The sequence below is a fragment of the Anolis sagrei genome, chromosome 6 (assembly GCF_037176765.1).
Source record: "Anolis sagrei isolate rAnoSag1 chromosome 6, rAnoSag1.mat, whole genome shotgun sequence".
Lineage (NCBI taxonomy): Eukaryota > Metazoa > Chordata > Lepidosauria > Squamata > Dactyloidae > Anolis > Anolis sagrei.
Genome location: NC_090026.1, coordinates 82,349,394 through 82,366,343, shown reverse-complemented (window position 1 = coordinate 82,366,343; position 16,950 = coordinate 82,349,394). Strand labels below are relative to the sequence as shown.

General features: G+C 36.8%; 1 protein-coding gene across 1 annotated transcript in view; it reads right to left on the bottom strand.

Moving 5' to 3' along the window:
• The window catches only part of GADL1 (glutamate decarboxylase like 1), a 117,799-nt gene that overhangs the window by 87,120 nt on the left and 13,729 nt on the right, over positions 1-16,950 (bottom strand). Inside the window, exons 2-3 of the mRNA XM_060781876.2 lie at positions 2,015-2,190; positions 1,312-1,438 (exon numbers count right to left, since the gene is read on the bottom strand). Coding sequence (XP_060637859.1) covers positions 1,312-1,438; positions 2,015-2,190 — 303 coding nt within the window. The remainder of the gene's footprint in view (positions 1-1,311; positions 1,439-2,014; positions 2,191-16,950) is intronic.

The following is a 16,950-nucleotide window of genomic DNA, read 5'->3' as shown; positions in this document are numbered from 1 at the left end:
TGTCCTTCACACACACAAAAAAAGATTTTGTCATTTGGGAGTTGTAGTTGCTGGGATTTATAGTTCATCTACAATCAAAGAGTATTCTGAACCCCACCAACGATGGAATTGAACCAAACTTGGCACACAGTTCTCCCATGACCAAAAGAAAATACTGGAAAGGTTTGGTGGGCAGTGTCCTTTGGTTTTGGAGTTGTAGTTCACCTACATCTAGAGATCACTGTGGACTCAAACAATGATGGATCTGGACTAAACTCTACACAAATACTCAATATGTCCAAATGTGAACACTGGTGGAGTTTGGGGAAAATAGAATCTTAACATTTGGGAGTTATAGTTGCTGGGATTTATAGTTCACCTACAATCACAGAGCATTCTGAACCTCACCAACGATAGAATTGGGCCAAACCTCCCACACAGAACCCCCATGTGGGCCACAGCAATGCGTGGCAGGGGACGGCTAGTTAATAATCTTTATTTGTACCTCACCACCATCTCCCCAATTCTATATTCTATTGTATGAACCACCCTCTCATAAAGGCTGGCTCATACAATCTGTACTCCATGTTGTTCTAATATTCATGTCATTATCCAAGTTATCTCCTAAATATTAAATCAATGTCTTCCTACATATCCAAACAGAATTTTCTTACTGGAGTTTCATTCAGTCTCCAATTAAAAAACCTCTTTCCCTCCTCAAAGTTAAAGTCATGGGGTTATGATCAGGAAAAAGTCTTAGGTAAAATATTAATTTTCTAATGTCTCAAGAAAGATCTACATTTTTCTGGGGGAAAGTATACTCTTTAAAATCTCTGTATTTAAATCTCCATGCCTCTACCAATCCCCAATCACACATTAAGTTAAAATAAAGATGTGGGAGAATTGACTTGAACCTATATGCTCCCCCTTCATTCTTCTATTCCCCTCATAGATAATGGCTTCATTATGGTTCTTGTTTTGATTAACCCAGACTTCTTTGTTGCAAACAGAAAATGTAATTGTTTAATGGTTGTGAAATAATTTAAATAACAAGCTAAAAGGGAAACTGTTTGGAGATCAGGGCCCTGACACTTATTTCTAGCTTCATAAACCACATTTTACTTAAGTCAGAATGATAAGCCTGAAATCAAGTTTCACCTAGATATGCCACATACAGCTTTCTTGTGAAATATAATAGAAAATAAGGAATCTAAAAAAATGTCTTCCATTTTGCCCTACAATAAAAGAAAAAAGGTCCCATGCTACAAAAGTCTGCTTGGTGGAATGTCCAGTATCTTATGGATAAAAATCATATAGATGTATAAGTCTTACTGGTTTTGACACTGAATTTTATAACATCCCGACAGAACTGCAAGAGTTTCTGATGGCTCTCTCCAGTGTCTTTCAATTCCAAATCAAGAAGAGCTTTCAGCTTCTCAGGAGGCTGCCATTCACATACCTAATCATGAGGGGGAAAACAAAGTCTGTAGAAATAAATGCTTTTCAAGATGGAAAATATTAAACATGATCAGATCATTTTAAAAATTGAACTGACTGTTTTGAAAATGTAAAAATTGTTGAAACATTTCAGGCTCTTTGCATCTAAAAGACCATATCCATTTTTTTCATCTCTTTAAATTTTCTGCTAAAATAGACTGCTTAAAAATTTTGTCCTCTGGATTACAGATATAAATTATGGCATTGAAACATGGAACTAAATAGTATTTTTAATTTAAAAAATCAGATTCCATATATTCGCAGGTGGGATCTCCATATGATATCCAAGCAGTATTTCTTATTACAGATTCTTCAACTATAATTTTCCTATGGAACTTGCTTTACATACATCTCTCCTTACTGACCATTTCAGTCAGGTACACAAAAGGTGAATTACTAAGTGAAAGAAACAAAAACAAAAGTACTTGCCAATGCTTATCTTTGAGACAAACTACTAGCAGGAGAAAACTGTGCGCCAGACTAGTACAATAAAATTCCTGGTGTAAATTACACATTTTAAATTACTGCCTCTTTCTACCTTTTCTGTTACATCAGCAGCTTTCTTTATCACTTCCTCCATAATGATCTTAGTGGCCTCTTCCACAAACTTCTCTCCTGCTTCCGAGTCTGCAACTGGACCATTTAAAATTACACCATCCACTAAGATTGCATTCTTCCTTCTCTGCAATGTTTCTTGCTGGTTATTTGTTTCAGCTGTAAAGGATGGAAGATAAAATTAAGCCAATAGTATTATTCACAGAATTCTAAAATGTGAAATGTCACCATTATGTCTATATGGAAAGAGACAAGGTACTGTGTGGTGAAGATAAGATAAAATCCTTGTGAAATATGGACAGGATATTGGGAGGGGGAAATGAGGGGAGGAGTTTGTAGATTATTTTCAAACCATTAGGAAATAGCTCAAGTAGCAAAGCAGAAAGGAAAAAAATGCACATACACATATATGCACACCCCCTTTTTAAATGTTTCAAAATTATGCTAACACATTGCAGTGGAAAAATGTGTTGCTTGCTTGTCACCAGCAGTGCTTGTGAATTAACAAATGTTTCTTACATTCCTACAGCCACAGTATGCAATGACTAAAAAAACAAAATCCATAGTACGCAAGGACAGAAAAAGCATTATTACACAGTGACTGAAAAGGTCGAGGAATCATTTTAACACAACCACTGGGTTTGGGGGAGGGGGGTTGTGCTGGAAAAAAATGATTTCTCTGAAACCGGGGTGCTATCTGAGAGAAAGACATTGAAATCACCTTGCACTTCATCACACACATTCTACCCAGAAGCCACAATGGCTGAGAGATTCTGAGAGCAGTAGTTCAAAAAATTAATTTTCCACTCTCTAGAATCTACATACATTGGCTATATTTATGAGGCTGTGAAAATTCATGCTCTGATATAACACTAAAATGAGACCACCAAAATGAATCATTCTGTAATGATTCTTGGATGGATCATGAGGGTTTCATCCCACATAGAATGCCATCAGTTCAAGGACATTTTAGAGTGATTCAATCCATGCAGATCTTTGTTCACCCTACAAACCCTTCAAGTAGTTTGAGCCTACACACACCAAAAATTGATCTTATGATTCCTCTTTTCAGAATATTTCCCAAAATTCCCACTACATCAGCTTTACAATTTGTTTCACTGCTTAGAGACAGTGAGAAAAAGTGAGATGACTCATAAGAACTTAAGGACTTATATACAAAAGGACATAATCTTGGCAGGTTCTATTTGTCATGCAGGAGTATGAACATATGCTCACCTTATGCATGTTGTGCTTTCATCTCTTGAATGATTTTAATTGATTAGCTTCTATTTAAAACTTATGCTACAGTGAGATTGAAAACAAAGCTGGCTTGAAACAGAAATTTATGTTCTTAGCTTTTTTTAATCTGTTTGTTTTCTCCAATCTCACTCTTCCTACATATTTGTCATGGGAAAAATATCATTTCCCATTCAACAAAGGGACATTTAAATGGTGAGAAGGAGAAACATTATGACAACGATAATGATTTCTTGGTATAAGTCAGTGGTTCTCAACCTGTGTGTCCCCAGATGTTTTAGCCTTCAACTCCCAGAACTCCTAAGAACTGGAAAGCTGGCTGGGATTCCTAAGAAGTTGTAGGTCAAAACACCTGGAGACCCACAGGTTGAGTGTGATTAAGGTAGGGATAGGAACAGTAAGGATACAAATAATTACTTTATCTCTTCTCCCGCCCATCTCTTCTTTATGCATTGCGGCTTATAGAGGGCTGTGAACCTATTATCACTCATTATTTAGTTGTGTGCACATTATATGGCTGTGGATAAGCAGGGCTCATCAGTAGCACTGCCTCTGCTGTTCACTTTCCCCTGACCTCAGAAGGAAAGGAGAACTAGCTGCTAGTCTCAATTAAATCCTCTGCAATGGGTAGGGGCAAGGAGGCAAATAAATGAATATAAACTTAGGTGAGAGACGGGAAGGCAGAAAATACACAAAAGGAGATGGGCTATGGGTATTCTCTTTGGATGTAAGTGCCAAGAGAAAAAGAGTCTCAAGGAAAGGCTGAGGTTTTCCTGGTCTGCCCGACTATGAATGTCTTATGAGAGAATTGAGAAATGAAAGGGACTTGGAAGGAGCTGGGAAGAAGCCCTACTCCCAGGGAGAAGGCCCTTACCAAGGAGCCAACCACTTCTGCAACCACTTAACAGAAGCTTGCCAAAACCTGTATCCTGAACAAATTTACTAAAACCTGAGGGCCCTTCCACACAGCCCTATATCCCAGAATATCGAGGCAGAAAATCCCACATTATCAGAGTGTACTCAGATAACTCAGTTCAAAGCAGATATTGTGGGATTATCTGCCTTAATATTCTGGGATATAGGGCTGTGTGGAAGGGCCCTGGGTTATAGTTGTTTGAGTATTTGCTGAACTTAAATAAAGTTCCTTTTCCTCTATTTGAGTGGCTCCAGATGTATTTTAAAGCTCAATAGGGATATCTGAGGTACCCCTTCACATGGAGAGTAGACTCCACAACAGTGGTTTAATAATTAATTCTTTGCATTCAGCTGAATTCTAGATGTCCAGTTGTGTGACTAAGGTAGGGCTATGAACAGTAAGGATACAAATAATTACTTTATCCATTCTCCCGCCTGTCTCTTCTTTGTGCATTGAGGCTTAAATGTTTCAGAAACCCAGCAACAATTCTATGCGATCACCAGTAATAACCACCAGCACACTCCAGTTCAGATAAAGGTAGCCTCTCACATGCAAAGCCACTGTGAGAAAAAGTGAAGGAAAAAGAAGAGAAAAGCCTCAATGTGATCAATGCACATGGTAATTGCATACATACTGGGATGGGAATTATGTGGCCAACTGGATGCCTCTGACTAGGAAATAAACTTACGAATCTCTTGAATCCTCTGATCTTCCCAGTGCAATTTCATTTTGTTAATGAAAAACGTCACCTTCTAAGACCTCTCCATTTAATTGTACTTTTCGTTTCACCTGCCTTGCATTTTTAAAAGTCTCAAAAAGCAGTATTTGAAAACCAGAAGTGACTGGAGAGTCCTTTCCAGTTTGGAGAAAATGGCAGTGTGCAACTTGGGGAAACTGGAAGAGCAGAAACAGCTCTTGGATCCTCAATGGCGTCTCACTATAGCTTTATAAGCTATGTAGCAAAAACAGGGAATGGAAGACGATACTACAAGGCTTAGGAAAACCTAGACAATAAGGAGGGAGGGAAAACTAATGAGACTCTCTCACACACAAAAATAAACAACTAAAGATTACTTCTAGGAAAAGAGCATATCCTCCATCATTAGAGATGAAAACATCAGTTTCAGATGTAACTGAAATACATGTGGCCAGCAACACACAAATTATGCCATAAGTTGGAAGGGGGGAAACTAATAGGACTTACAAAAAAAAAAAACAGCCAAAGATTACTTCTAGGAAAAGAGTATAACCTCCATCATTAAAGAGATGAAAACTGAAATACATGTAGCCAACAAAGAAGTGCAGTAAAGATGGGAAAAGATATTAATAAGGATGAATAGACACTATACGAGTGACTGCAACACTGTCTATAGGAAACATCAAAATTCTGCTCCTTCCACTTCTCCCTACTGAGTTGAGAGGAAACTATTTTTGCACTTTGAACTCAGCAACTGAAGTAAGATGAGGACAAAAGGAGAAAGGGGAAGCATGAGAAAAAAAACTGGGAAATTTTCAAAACAGCTGAAAAAGTGGGATGGCAGAGGATTAACTGGTATTGTCCCTGCCAACTGGGACAGTCAAAGGGTATGAAAGTGTTATCAAGAAAGACCATGGCAAGAAGCTTTCTTGTACAGAACTTCATAATAAGATATTAATGTCAAACAAAACTAGTCAGCACTACCACTAGTGCTGGTGATGGAGTGAGGTTTAGGCTGTCTAGAGTGGATACTGCTGACATGGAATTTACCAGCTTCTCCTTATGAATAATTAGGTGGCAGGAGAATAGAGTAACATTGCTCAAATATCTTAATGTCCATACATTACTTTTTCAGATACTCGAATCCCTATATCAAAAAGATGTGGAATAAGTTGGGGGAGGGGAACAGGGACATAATCAACATTATAGCATATTTTATTTATCTTATTTTATTCATAGCCAGCCTTTCTCCCAAAATGAGGCTCATATTATGTGTGCACTGCAGACATTTCCATGTGACTGTGTTGTTTTATGGATGTTGGCTCAAATGCAAAAGCTAGTTCATGACAATTCATTAACATACTTTCTAAACTATCCATCTATTAACCATGATTGCGTAACCCATTATGTTACCACTGTGTTCACAGAATATGATAAAAAGATAGATGTTTACAGTAAAGAGACAGTAACATATGACTGGGGAAAGCAGCATCTCTCAATCTGGACCAAGATATTCTACCGAGTATTTATTGTAAGAAATTATAGAGATCAGTACATGCTGAATTTGGACATTCAATACTCTTAAACAACCATTATCGGTTCCCACTCTATCATGATTCTTAAATCAACCTGTATATGCTGGTCAGCTGAGGTCTAAAGAAAGGCTCAAAACAGCAACTTGAGAAGAGAAAGAAATAGATTGATAAGCAACATATTAGTGTGGTCATATGAGAAACCTTCAAGATGTGTCATTTTGTAATGCCACAGTATACTGTATATGAGCTGAACTACCAAAATGGTATTGTGCTGAAACAATTACACAGTTACTGGGTCACATATCCATGCAAAAGTCTTGCCATGTAACCTTGATTTTGCAGGATACAAAGTACATCTTGTGGCAAGCATATATATCTGTTACAAGCCACTGAGGGCCCTTCCAGATGACTACCCAATCCAGAGTAAGGAAGTGGGATTAAAAATCCCAGAGCCTTAAGGAGAGTCTTCACATGAAGCCATTAGTTCCAGGAAATGGTTTCACGGCATCCAGAAATGTTGGTTAATGTTGAAGGGAACTACAAAAGGTACAGTATTTCTGCCAGGAGTTTTCTTGAAGAATTTTTTTAAATGACGCTCTGAGATGTGCTGTACCTGATAAGCATTTGCCAATGCTTATGAGTATTAATGGAGATATAACAAGTAGATTTCCTGTCATCGTCACTCCAAACCCTTCTGGTGCCTTTAGGTTTGTCCTCTTGAACCCCATTTCCCTTTGGGGTCACTTGCCCACCATACTGGTGTCCATTTTGTAAATTCACACTTTATTTTCTTTCAGAAATATGAGAACAAAGGAATGGTAGGAGAGTTCTCGTGGGAATTGCTTTACTCTTGTGCTTCCATTTCTCCACCTGTGTATCCATGGCTCCAACTGTTTACATCCCCCATCAGCTGTTTCAGGATTTTAAAATGAGGATTAATGCTGATCTACACCAGAGTACCACAAGGAACTTGGGGGTTTTTTTGGGAGCACTGGGGTAGACAGTGCTCCATAGCAGTGTATTTTTCACCTAATATCAGATTTTATATGAACCTTTTTATCACGTATTATTCATGCAGTCCCACAATGAAGCATGCATTTTCAGTCTGTGTTTTCTAGCCACCACTCCTTTTAACCCACTTCCTTCCCTTTTGTGGTCTGTGTAGATGGTGCTTGAATTTCCAGAGCAATGACTATCACCCAGTAAAATTGCTCTAAATGTGATCTTACAGGTTACCAACTGTGCTAAATGCCACAAAAGGGCTGCAAAACTAATTATAATACTAGCATGTTAGTTTGAAATCAATGCATCTTGTCTCTCAGATGCCTCAAATCTATTCAAGATTAGAACAGAACGGAATGAAGAAGGGTTGAAATCAATGTTCATTTTCAAAGAAATATTAGCATTATGAGAACATCCAAATATGTTCATTCATTCCACTGAGTTTATTATACTACCCAAAGGTCATGACAATTACATTAAAATATAAAAGCACATTAAATATACAAAATGCATCAAAATGATACTACAGCAAGTAATAAATACAACTATAAATACAATAATTTTAAAAAATATATGTAGTATAAAATAATATCAAAATGACAAAGAAGTAAATCAAATTTGTATTTTGAGTCTCCAAGACAATTTATGTTAATTTATCTAACTCCTTCATTTCTTTTTCTTTTCTTTCTTTTTTTTTTTTTTTTGGTAACCAAAACAAAAAAGAAACAGGTACTTTGCATGTTACATAGCCATTGGTATAATGCAAAAGAAATTGGACCTATTCTTCCCACTTCAGGAAAGGTTTCAAAAACCACTCTCTTGGCTGATTTTACAATGAATATAACACCCAAACATAGAAACCATTGGGTTATTTTCTTATCCCTCTTTTTTTTAACAAACATTGTTTGCAGTATAATAATCCCAGATTCTGGGGAATGTTGTCTTATTGTCAATAGTGCACAGGTCGTTACTGTCAGTAGTACAAGTACTAGAAATGGTTTGCTTCAAAGGTAACCCAAATTCCTTGAGTTGGTAATGCTCCTCCTTCCAATCATGCCTCCTTCCTCCAGTTTATTTTTCCCAAGGGTTCTGAGTGCAGTTTCCACTTCACTTTCTAATACTGGAGATTTGGTTTCATATGATTCTTCCTTAAAAGAATCTGTCATTCTACCATGTATTATTTCCATTGTAATTTTATTTCTACTTGACCATGTAATGTGATCTCCTGGTTGTAGAGCATCCCTATTTTTACCCTTTGATTTCACTGTTCTTTTTTGGTGTCATCTTCTATTTTTCTGCAGTGATTACTATAGAAGTTCTCCTTATCACTGCACACAAGTCATTGAACACTTGTGTTCAAGGATCTGGCACTATTTCTATCACCCTTCTCTTTTGCTTCCCTTCTGTCTTTGGCTGGTTGAAGAGTTTAATTTATCCACTGAGACTTATCTTTATTTTTAGCAACATATAGTCACTTTATGGGTTGTTTGGAAAATGTATGTATTTGCAATGAACAAACTGTTGGCTTCACAAAATTCAGTCACTATTTCTGTCACCTTTTTCTTTTGCTTCTCTTCTGACCTTAACTAGTTGAAGAGTTTCATTTATCCACTGAGGTTTATCTTTATTTTTGGCTACATATAGTCACTTTTTGGGTTGTTTGAAGCATGTATTTGCAATGAACAAACTGTTGGCTTCCCAAAATTCAGTCAGTTGATCTCCTGCTTCATTTCTTGAAGAGAAGACAAAATTTCACACAATCTTTGATTCTGCTCCTTGTTATGTTTTTGTCTTCCAGTCACCTATGGTTGACATGAAATTCTGCTTTAGTATGTGATTGATTTTTCTTTTGAATTACCACAAAGAGTTAGAATGATTGTTCTAGCCTAAGTTTGTTAGTTGTTTTAGGTTAGTGTTTTACATTAAGAAAAAATGTTTGTTTTATTTTTGGAAGAGGGATTCCTTTTATTTTGTGAAATCTGTCTTTAAATTATAGGTTTGTTTCTTTGAATAAAAAATAGTTATACAAAAAAAGAATTACTACATAAATCTTTCAGTTTCATCTTCTTTTCCCTCCTTGATTTGAATATAAACTTGCATTGTGGTTATATTAATTGGTTGTCCCTGATGTTTTACTGACATGATACTATCTTTGCATTAGATACTTCGACTGCTTTTGCTACATCTCTCCTCATTATAAGAGCCACTCCATTTCTACTTAGCTTTTTATTTCCTGAGTAAAGTGCTGTCCCAAAATATCTCATCCCACAAGGTAAAGCAGTTTAATTTGGCTCTGACTGACATGCTTTGCTGTCACTGTGCCTAAACTTACCACCAGACCTGATAGTACAGATTCCTAATTAACCCATACCCTGCCTTCAAAAAAGTCTAGAACCTCACACAGGATAGAAAAATGCAACAAAATCCAAAATGCACAAAACAGTGATGTCTTTATTGGGTCAGCTAAAACAAACAAAATATCTGATTAAACTTTTCAAAGGTTCACTGGTTTCTTCATCATGCAAAGATGTTACAAATCATACAGGAGGAAAAAGTGAGAATGTTAGAGTCACGGGTCTTCATTTTCTCTCAGATGTTACTTCAGCTATTAAGATGGTCTGGAAGATGGTCTAGAAGGTCCTCACTGCAGGCGGAGGTCACTCCCTTTTGTGGTCATTTTGTGAAATTCAATGTTCTCTGTATAAGGGGCAGTTAGACTCATACAGATCAGAGTTTGTCTCGATCTCAACATTACTTTGCTGCTGCTCCTAACAGATTTTAAAATTTGGGTTTTATTGTATTCTGTTGTGTACACAGGATGGAAACAGAATCAGATTTCAAAAAGAAGCACTTCATATGTACAAACAGAAAAAAACAACTGTGCTGCTTTTCTTTTATTGCTGCTCTCTATCTAGTCACCTCATGGCCATGCACTGCTTGGCCTAGCATTGCTCTCTGTACCAACCATCCTGTTATGCCACTAAAATAAAATGCTGATTTATGACTACAACAGCATCACTTTTCTTCCCCCGCATAGTGTTTTTTTATCATCTTTGTCTGACAAAGAAGCTACTGGCTTTGACATCTAGTGTGATGAATTTTGTGCTCTTTTAGATAGCCCAATAAAGGTATCACCACAATGTGTGGTTTGGATATTTTTGTAACGGTCCAAAGGTTTATCCCGCTAATATTTCTTTCTACTAATGGGACTGATCCCCATGTGGCTTTCCTATTTTGAATCCTTTAGCTGCAGAAGCAGAGCCACCAGGCAGTCCAGAGAGGGATGTTGTCTCAAGAAAAAAAAACCTTCCTTAGGAGAAGCTAGAAGTGGTGATAGTTGCTGTTATGATTCAACACAGTCCAACAATCAACATTACAAACTATAATATACATGACACTATATAACACACACAAATACAACACAAATTAAACAAATACATTAGACGATCACTATATTTCTCCAGAGAATACATATTAACTAACTTGTGGCTTTCCTCCCCACAATCTGAAAACACAAATTCAAGTACTGTAGTAGTCTCTTTTTGTTTATATATGTCATATATTGATCTTCTAGTTATCTTTCCTTTACAGATTATTTTAATATTAAAAACTCCAGGTATGATATCTTCCTCTTTATTAAATAAAAGTAAATAAAGGTTTTCAATCATTCTCTGACTCTTTAATCATTAAAAAATCATTCATTATCCATTTCTCTAGGAGTCCCAGTGGCACAGTGCGTTAAAGTGCTGAGCTGCTGAGCATATTGACCGAAAGGTCACAGGTTCGAATCCAGGGAGTAGCATGAGCTTCCACTGTCAGCCCCAGCTTCTGTCAACCTAGCAGTTCGAAAACATGCAAACATGAGTAGATCAATAGGTACCACTCCGCCAGGAAGGTAATGGCACTCCATGCAGTCATGCCGGCCACATAACCTTGGAGGTGTCTAGGGACAATGTTAGCTCTTCGGTTTAGAAATGGAGATGAGCACTATAATAATTTTAAAGGGATATCCGGGCAGGGTGGACACCACGATCACACCTATGCCCTTGGATATATCGTGGAACTAAAAGGCTGAGCCTAAGTGACCGAAGCACTTGGTAGAAATATAGCTGCCACCACCTCAGGATTGCCGGCCTGAGGAACCAAATGGGTGTGTTTGTATTTTAAAGTAAAAGGATGTTTGAGCTTTTAGACTTCTATGGCTGACTGGAGAATAAAAGATGTATTGAGAGAATGACTTTTGAGGGAAACGAATGGACTGAGGCGAACAACAGTTAAAAGTAAGCTAATAAAGTGTTTATTTTAACTTGAGGATAACAACAACTCGATGGAATGAGTGGTACAAAATCTTGATGCAGTTGCAGTAACTTGGTTGCTTAAATCAAACAGTTCTCTCTGACAGAATAGCTTTCTCAGCTTAAGTCCCTTTAACCAACTGTTCTATTATTAGACACAGTTTTACACAGAGCACAGACCTCAGTCTGCCTCTCACACAGGGTTATAAGGTATCTTTGAGACCTCTCTTAGGCTCAATAAGACGCAGCTCTCCTTTACTAGTCTCTCTCTAAACTAGCAAAGCTCTAGCCCAATGTCTTCACCTTATTCCCTAACCTAGAGACTAGCTCAAAGCTCTTCCCTTTCTGTCAGTTCCCTGCTCTAAAAATCTACATCCTTCTCTGTCTCAAACTCAGATTCTTCTCCTTTCTGTCAGATAAGACAGCTCCTTTCCCTCCATTCAGCTGACTCCACCCCTGATTGTTACACCCAATCAGGAGTCAGCCTGACTCCTCCTCCTTCTTTGCTCAACAACCAGGAGGCCAAACACTGCCATGCAGGCTTCGGCCTAGCCAGCTAAAAAGGTAGTTTTATTACAAGCACAATCCCCAGAGTCAGAAACAACTGGACTTAATGTCAGGGGCAAAACGTTACCTATCCATTTCTCTATTATTGGTATCACCATCTTTTTCCAGTGTCATGCATATGATATTCTAGCTGCCAGAATCATGTAATGTAGCACTTAATATTTTGACATCTTAATACATTTATCAGGTACATCCAAAAGATAAAACTGATTTCAATTTTATGTTCATTCTGAATATATCTTGTAGTAGCCTCTGGATATGACTCCATAATTCTTCACCTTGTTGCACATCCAGCAAATGTGGAAGAAAGTCCCTTAATGTAGTCTACATTTACAACACTTACACATTTTGGCAGATCTAGGTAAAGTGTCAAAGCAGAGGTCATACCAAAATATTTCCTTTAATCCTCCCATCCACATCCTTTCCCACTATTATTGCCTATATTTTGTGCTCACTCGACCATGTAATCTTTAATTTGCTCTGTTTTAACCATTTTCAGAAGCATTTTATACATTTTCTTAATTAGGTGTTCATTACCCACATATAGTTTAATTTTAAATTCAATCTTTGCTTTTTCAAAACCAAAAAAACTTATTTCACCTATGTGTGATGACAACATTGTACTTTACTTTAGACTGAGAGTTCATTCTGTGTCTTAAATCCCTTCGAAAATCATTACATCTTTGCTTCATCTTCCTTCTTTCTATTTATCTATCTATAAAATATTTCTTGTATAGAAATAGACAATGGTGTTTTTGAACATAACTTTGGTTTACATTTATTCCACATTCTTAGAACTGCATGACTAAAAAACATATTTTTAAAGTCAACGTGAACCTTCTTCATTTCATGTCACAAGTAAGTGTGTCAGATGAATACTAGATCATGTTATTCTAACTGAAATAGTCTTTCATCTTTGGAGGCTCATCTAAACAGGCTAAATGTGGCAGGGTAGAGATGAATCAGCACCATGACATTCATATTACACATGGGACCGACACACAAGAAGCAAGATGTGAATCCAGATCTGGTAGTCCAAGATCTTGCCTTTGTTTATCATTTTAGAGGACTTTAAATCTATTTCCAAGTTTCTTGCCTTATCATATATAATTTGATAAATATCTTTACAATTTTAAAATGGAATTGTCTTCTTGTCACATGTTTTGTTACTATCTTTGTTTTTTGTTTATTTTGAAGCCAGCCACTCTCCAAAGCTGTTCAACAGTACTTCAGAACTTTCTAAAAGATCCTCTGTCACTACCATTAAATCACCCACAAAAGTTCTTAATTTAAATGTTTATCGTTTGTCCTTTCATTTTCTATTCTTATATTTCTCATGAATGTTTCAAATGTAAAAATAAGGTGCCTTGCCTAATTCATTTAATTTTACACATTTTCATTAATTTGCAGTTAACAAAAATACTCAGTAATAATGACTTATAAACTGTTTTTATTTGTTCAATAATACTGCTGTGAAATTCCATCTTTTCCAAAACTGCAAATCGATAATGCCAATTTAGATTGTCAAATACTTTTCCAGTATATATATGTATATCTCACCACTATATAAATATATAGTAACACCAGAGGCACTCCAAATGGCCAGCTACTGGTCAAAGGACATTTAATCAACTACAAAGCTTGCAAACGTTGTGTTTTGTTTGTTTGTTTGTTAAAAAATGCAATACAACTGTTTGGCTTGCTCCTGACACGATAAATAAATAAATCTATAAATATCAAGGTTGCCTCCCTCTTACTGTGTTTTTTCAAATCTTCTATCATTTTTAGAACACACCTAGATTACTGTATTTTGCATTTCTTTTTTTGGAAGGAAGTCAGCCTGATCTTCATGCATACATTTTTGCAGAATCAAAGCAAAAAATTATAATCATTATTTAATAATATATTAGTCTATAATTGCTAGTTTTTGTCATATCTTGATTATGTTTGGGTACTGAAGTTGTTGCAGTCATCTCCAAAGACTCCAATATTTTCTTAGTTTTAAAATTGAATTAAATAATTTCTGCAACATAATTCTTCCTTCAATCTTTTCTAATAAATTGCAGAGAAACTATCCAGTCCAGGAGATTTGTTTGACTTTGCTCTCAGATTCGCTTCCAATATTTCTTTAACTGAAATATTCATTCTCCTGCAACTGTTTCTTTGGCACTTGTAGGTGACATTGATTTGACATTCATCAATCTTTTCCTTTGGGATCTGGCTCTTTTTAAATAACTCCTCACAATATCTATGAAATATCTTCAAGATCTTCTCACCATCACAAATCAGTCGATCTTTGCCATAAATTGATGTGACTAATTTCCTTCCCTCTTCTTAACTGATGACTGACTTTTGTACAAGACGTTTCTACAAAATTGTTCAAAATGTGAACAATCTTGTATCTCTGAACTAATTTTCCATCGAGTGTTTGAACTGTTTTGCTGAGTATAAGTATGTTAGCCAGTGTTTTTTATAACTCTAGTTTGGAGGTGCCACTGTTAAAGTAGTCACATCGATAGGGAAATAGCTGGATTAGTTCAGTGAAGCAAAGAGCTGTTAAATCTATCCCCTCTCTGATCCTCTCCCTCAACAGAATGGGATTGTGTTGTCCTATTAATCCTCTTAGGTATAGGTACTGCTTCTAAAAGCCAGGTTACTACTATTGTATTACTACTATGTCATTCCACTGTCCCACTTTATCAAGGACAGCCCCAATACAATATTCCACTTTTTGACTGCTTTTTAAATTTTCCAGTTTCTTTCACCTCTTCCTACTTTCTCATTTGGCCTCAGTTTAAACTGTATTCAAGGGACAAAATTAGATTGCATTTAATCAACTTCATGTAGGATTGGGGTAAGAAATGCGACAGAATCTTTTCTTTCTCTGTAGCTGCTTTGAGTCTCTTTTTAGAGAGAAAAGTCAGAATATAAATAATAGACTCATGCAAAACAAATTGTTGTACCCTCCTCTAGTTGGTGCGACCATTCTAATTAATAACACTGGACTGAGTTGTTAGGCTGGGTGTCAGTGACTCCATTTATACAAGGTTGGTTTCAGAAAGTATCATGGAGATATTCTGAGCTCTAATGTCATACACCTATCCATTTTAAATCCTATGCATTTTAATATCTACATGAAACCACTGAATGAGGTCATCAGAGAATATGGAGAGGAATGTCATTAATAGGTTGAGAACACTCAATTTTATTTCTGTTATTGCTGAGACAGGTGAGGCTGTGCAGATACTGATTAACAGCCAGTAATGAGTTAAATTTGGATTAATATACTAAGGCTCAATTCCAGAAAACTCAAAACCTTGGGGAGAGATGGCCCTTGTGTAAGGAACTGAATGTGCAGCCTGTTCTAGTAAAAAAAATATCATTGCTTGGAGGAGCTTCTTGATCCAGCAGTGTCACTTGAGACACAATGCCTTTTACCAGCTTTGTCTGGTGTTCCAACTATAACCATTCCCAAACAAAAACAGGCTGACTGTAGTGATTCATGCTCTAGCAATGCAACAATCTAAACTTTAATGTATACTAGCATATATATGCCCAGCATTGCTCAGGTAAGACATTATATAATGCTTTTTATTAGAAATAGAAATTTCTTGCTTTTCAATTTCATGAATGATCTGATTAGAAAATGCCTATCCATATAATGGGACTTTTTATAAAATCGTACAGCTGTTGGGCTGCAGCTCCCATCAATCCAAGACCTGGTCAAGTTTGGACTTCCATCAGTGCCAAATCTGTCTGGCTGCCACTCTCATCATCCCCAGATCTGGGCTACAACTCATGTTCTCATCCTAAGCGATCAGATGGCTCAGCTTTCTTGTTAGGCTGCAATTCATCCCCTTCATCCCCAGCCTGCCTAGCAAAGGGATAAAGCTGTTGGGAGATGTAGCCTGGCAACTCAAAAAATCTATAGAACTAGTACTTTACAGTGAAAATGGAGAACAGAAAGTGTTACTACTTATTATCAGGAACACTGTGACTGTTAAGCTGAATGGCCTTTAAGAAACTTAATTTGTGGTCATAATACTGTACACGCTGTTAAAAACAAATGTGTGCTCCATTATTTCATTATTTATGAATGGCAGGAACACATAACCTCCTTTAATCTCTCACACCTACTGTAGCCCACTACAACTTATTTTGTTCCTCTCTGACGAGGCTTCAAACCCCAAGAAAAAAAATTCATGAGAAATGGAGGGGAATAAGTGGGAAGCAGGAGGTGCAAAAACTGGCGGTACATTGGATGTAGCCAAAAGTATTTGCTACTGAGCAGTGGCCATTGATAGCTTCCATATCCATGCAGAAGTGAATCTGCTCCAGGTCATTTCTGTGCTTTAAAGGAGCTATCCAAAGTGTCAAATCTATCTTGATTATAACTTCAGCAACTTAGAGAAGTTCCTTAAAGTTCAATCCCAAGGCATATCTACCATCTCGCTTACATGGAATCTACAAGCTACCAATTATATTTATTTGTAGCATTTGTATGCAGCCTTTCTCCCAGAATGACACCTAAAGTGGCTTCCAAAACAATGTATTACAGGTGATATTAAATATGCATCCTGTCACTGACACGTGTGGCAAATGTGCAAATACATGGACTATGTCTACAGTTTATTGATTCATTGGGTTTTG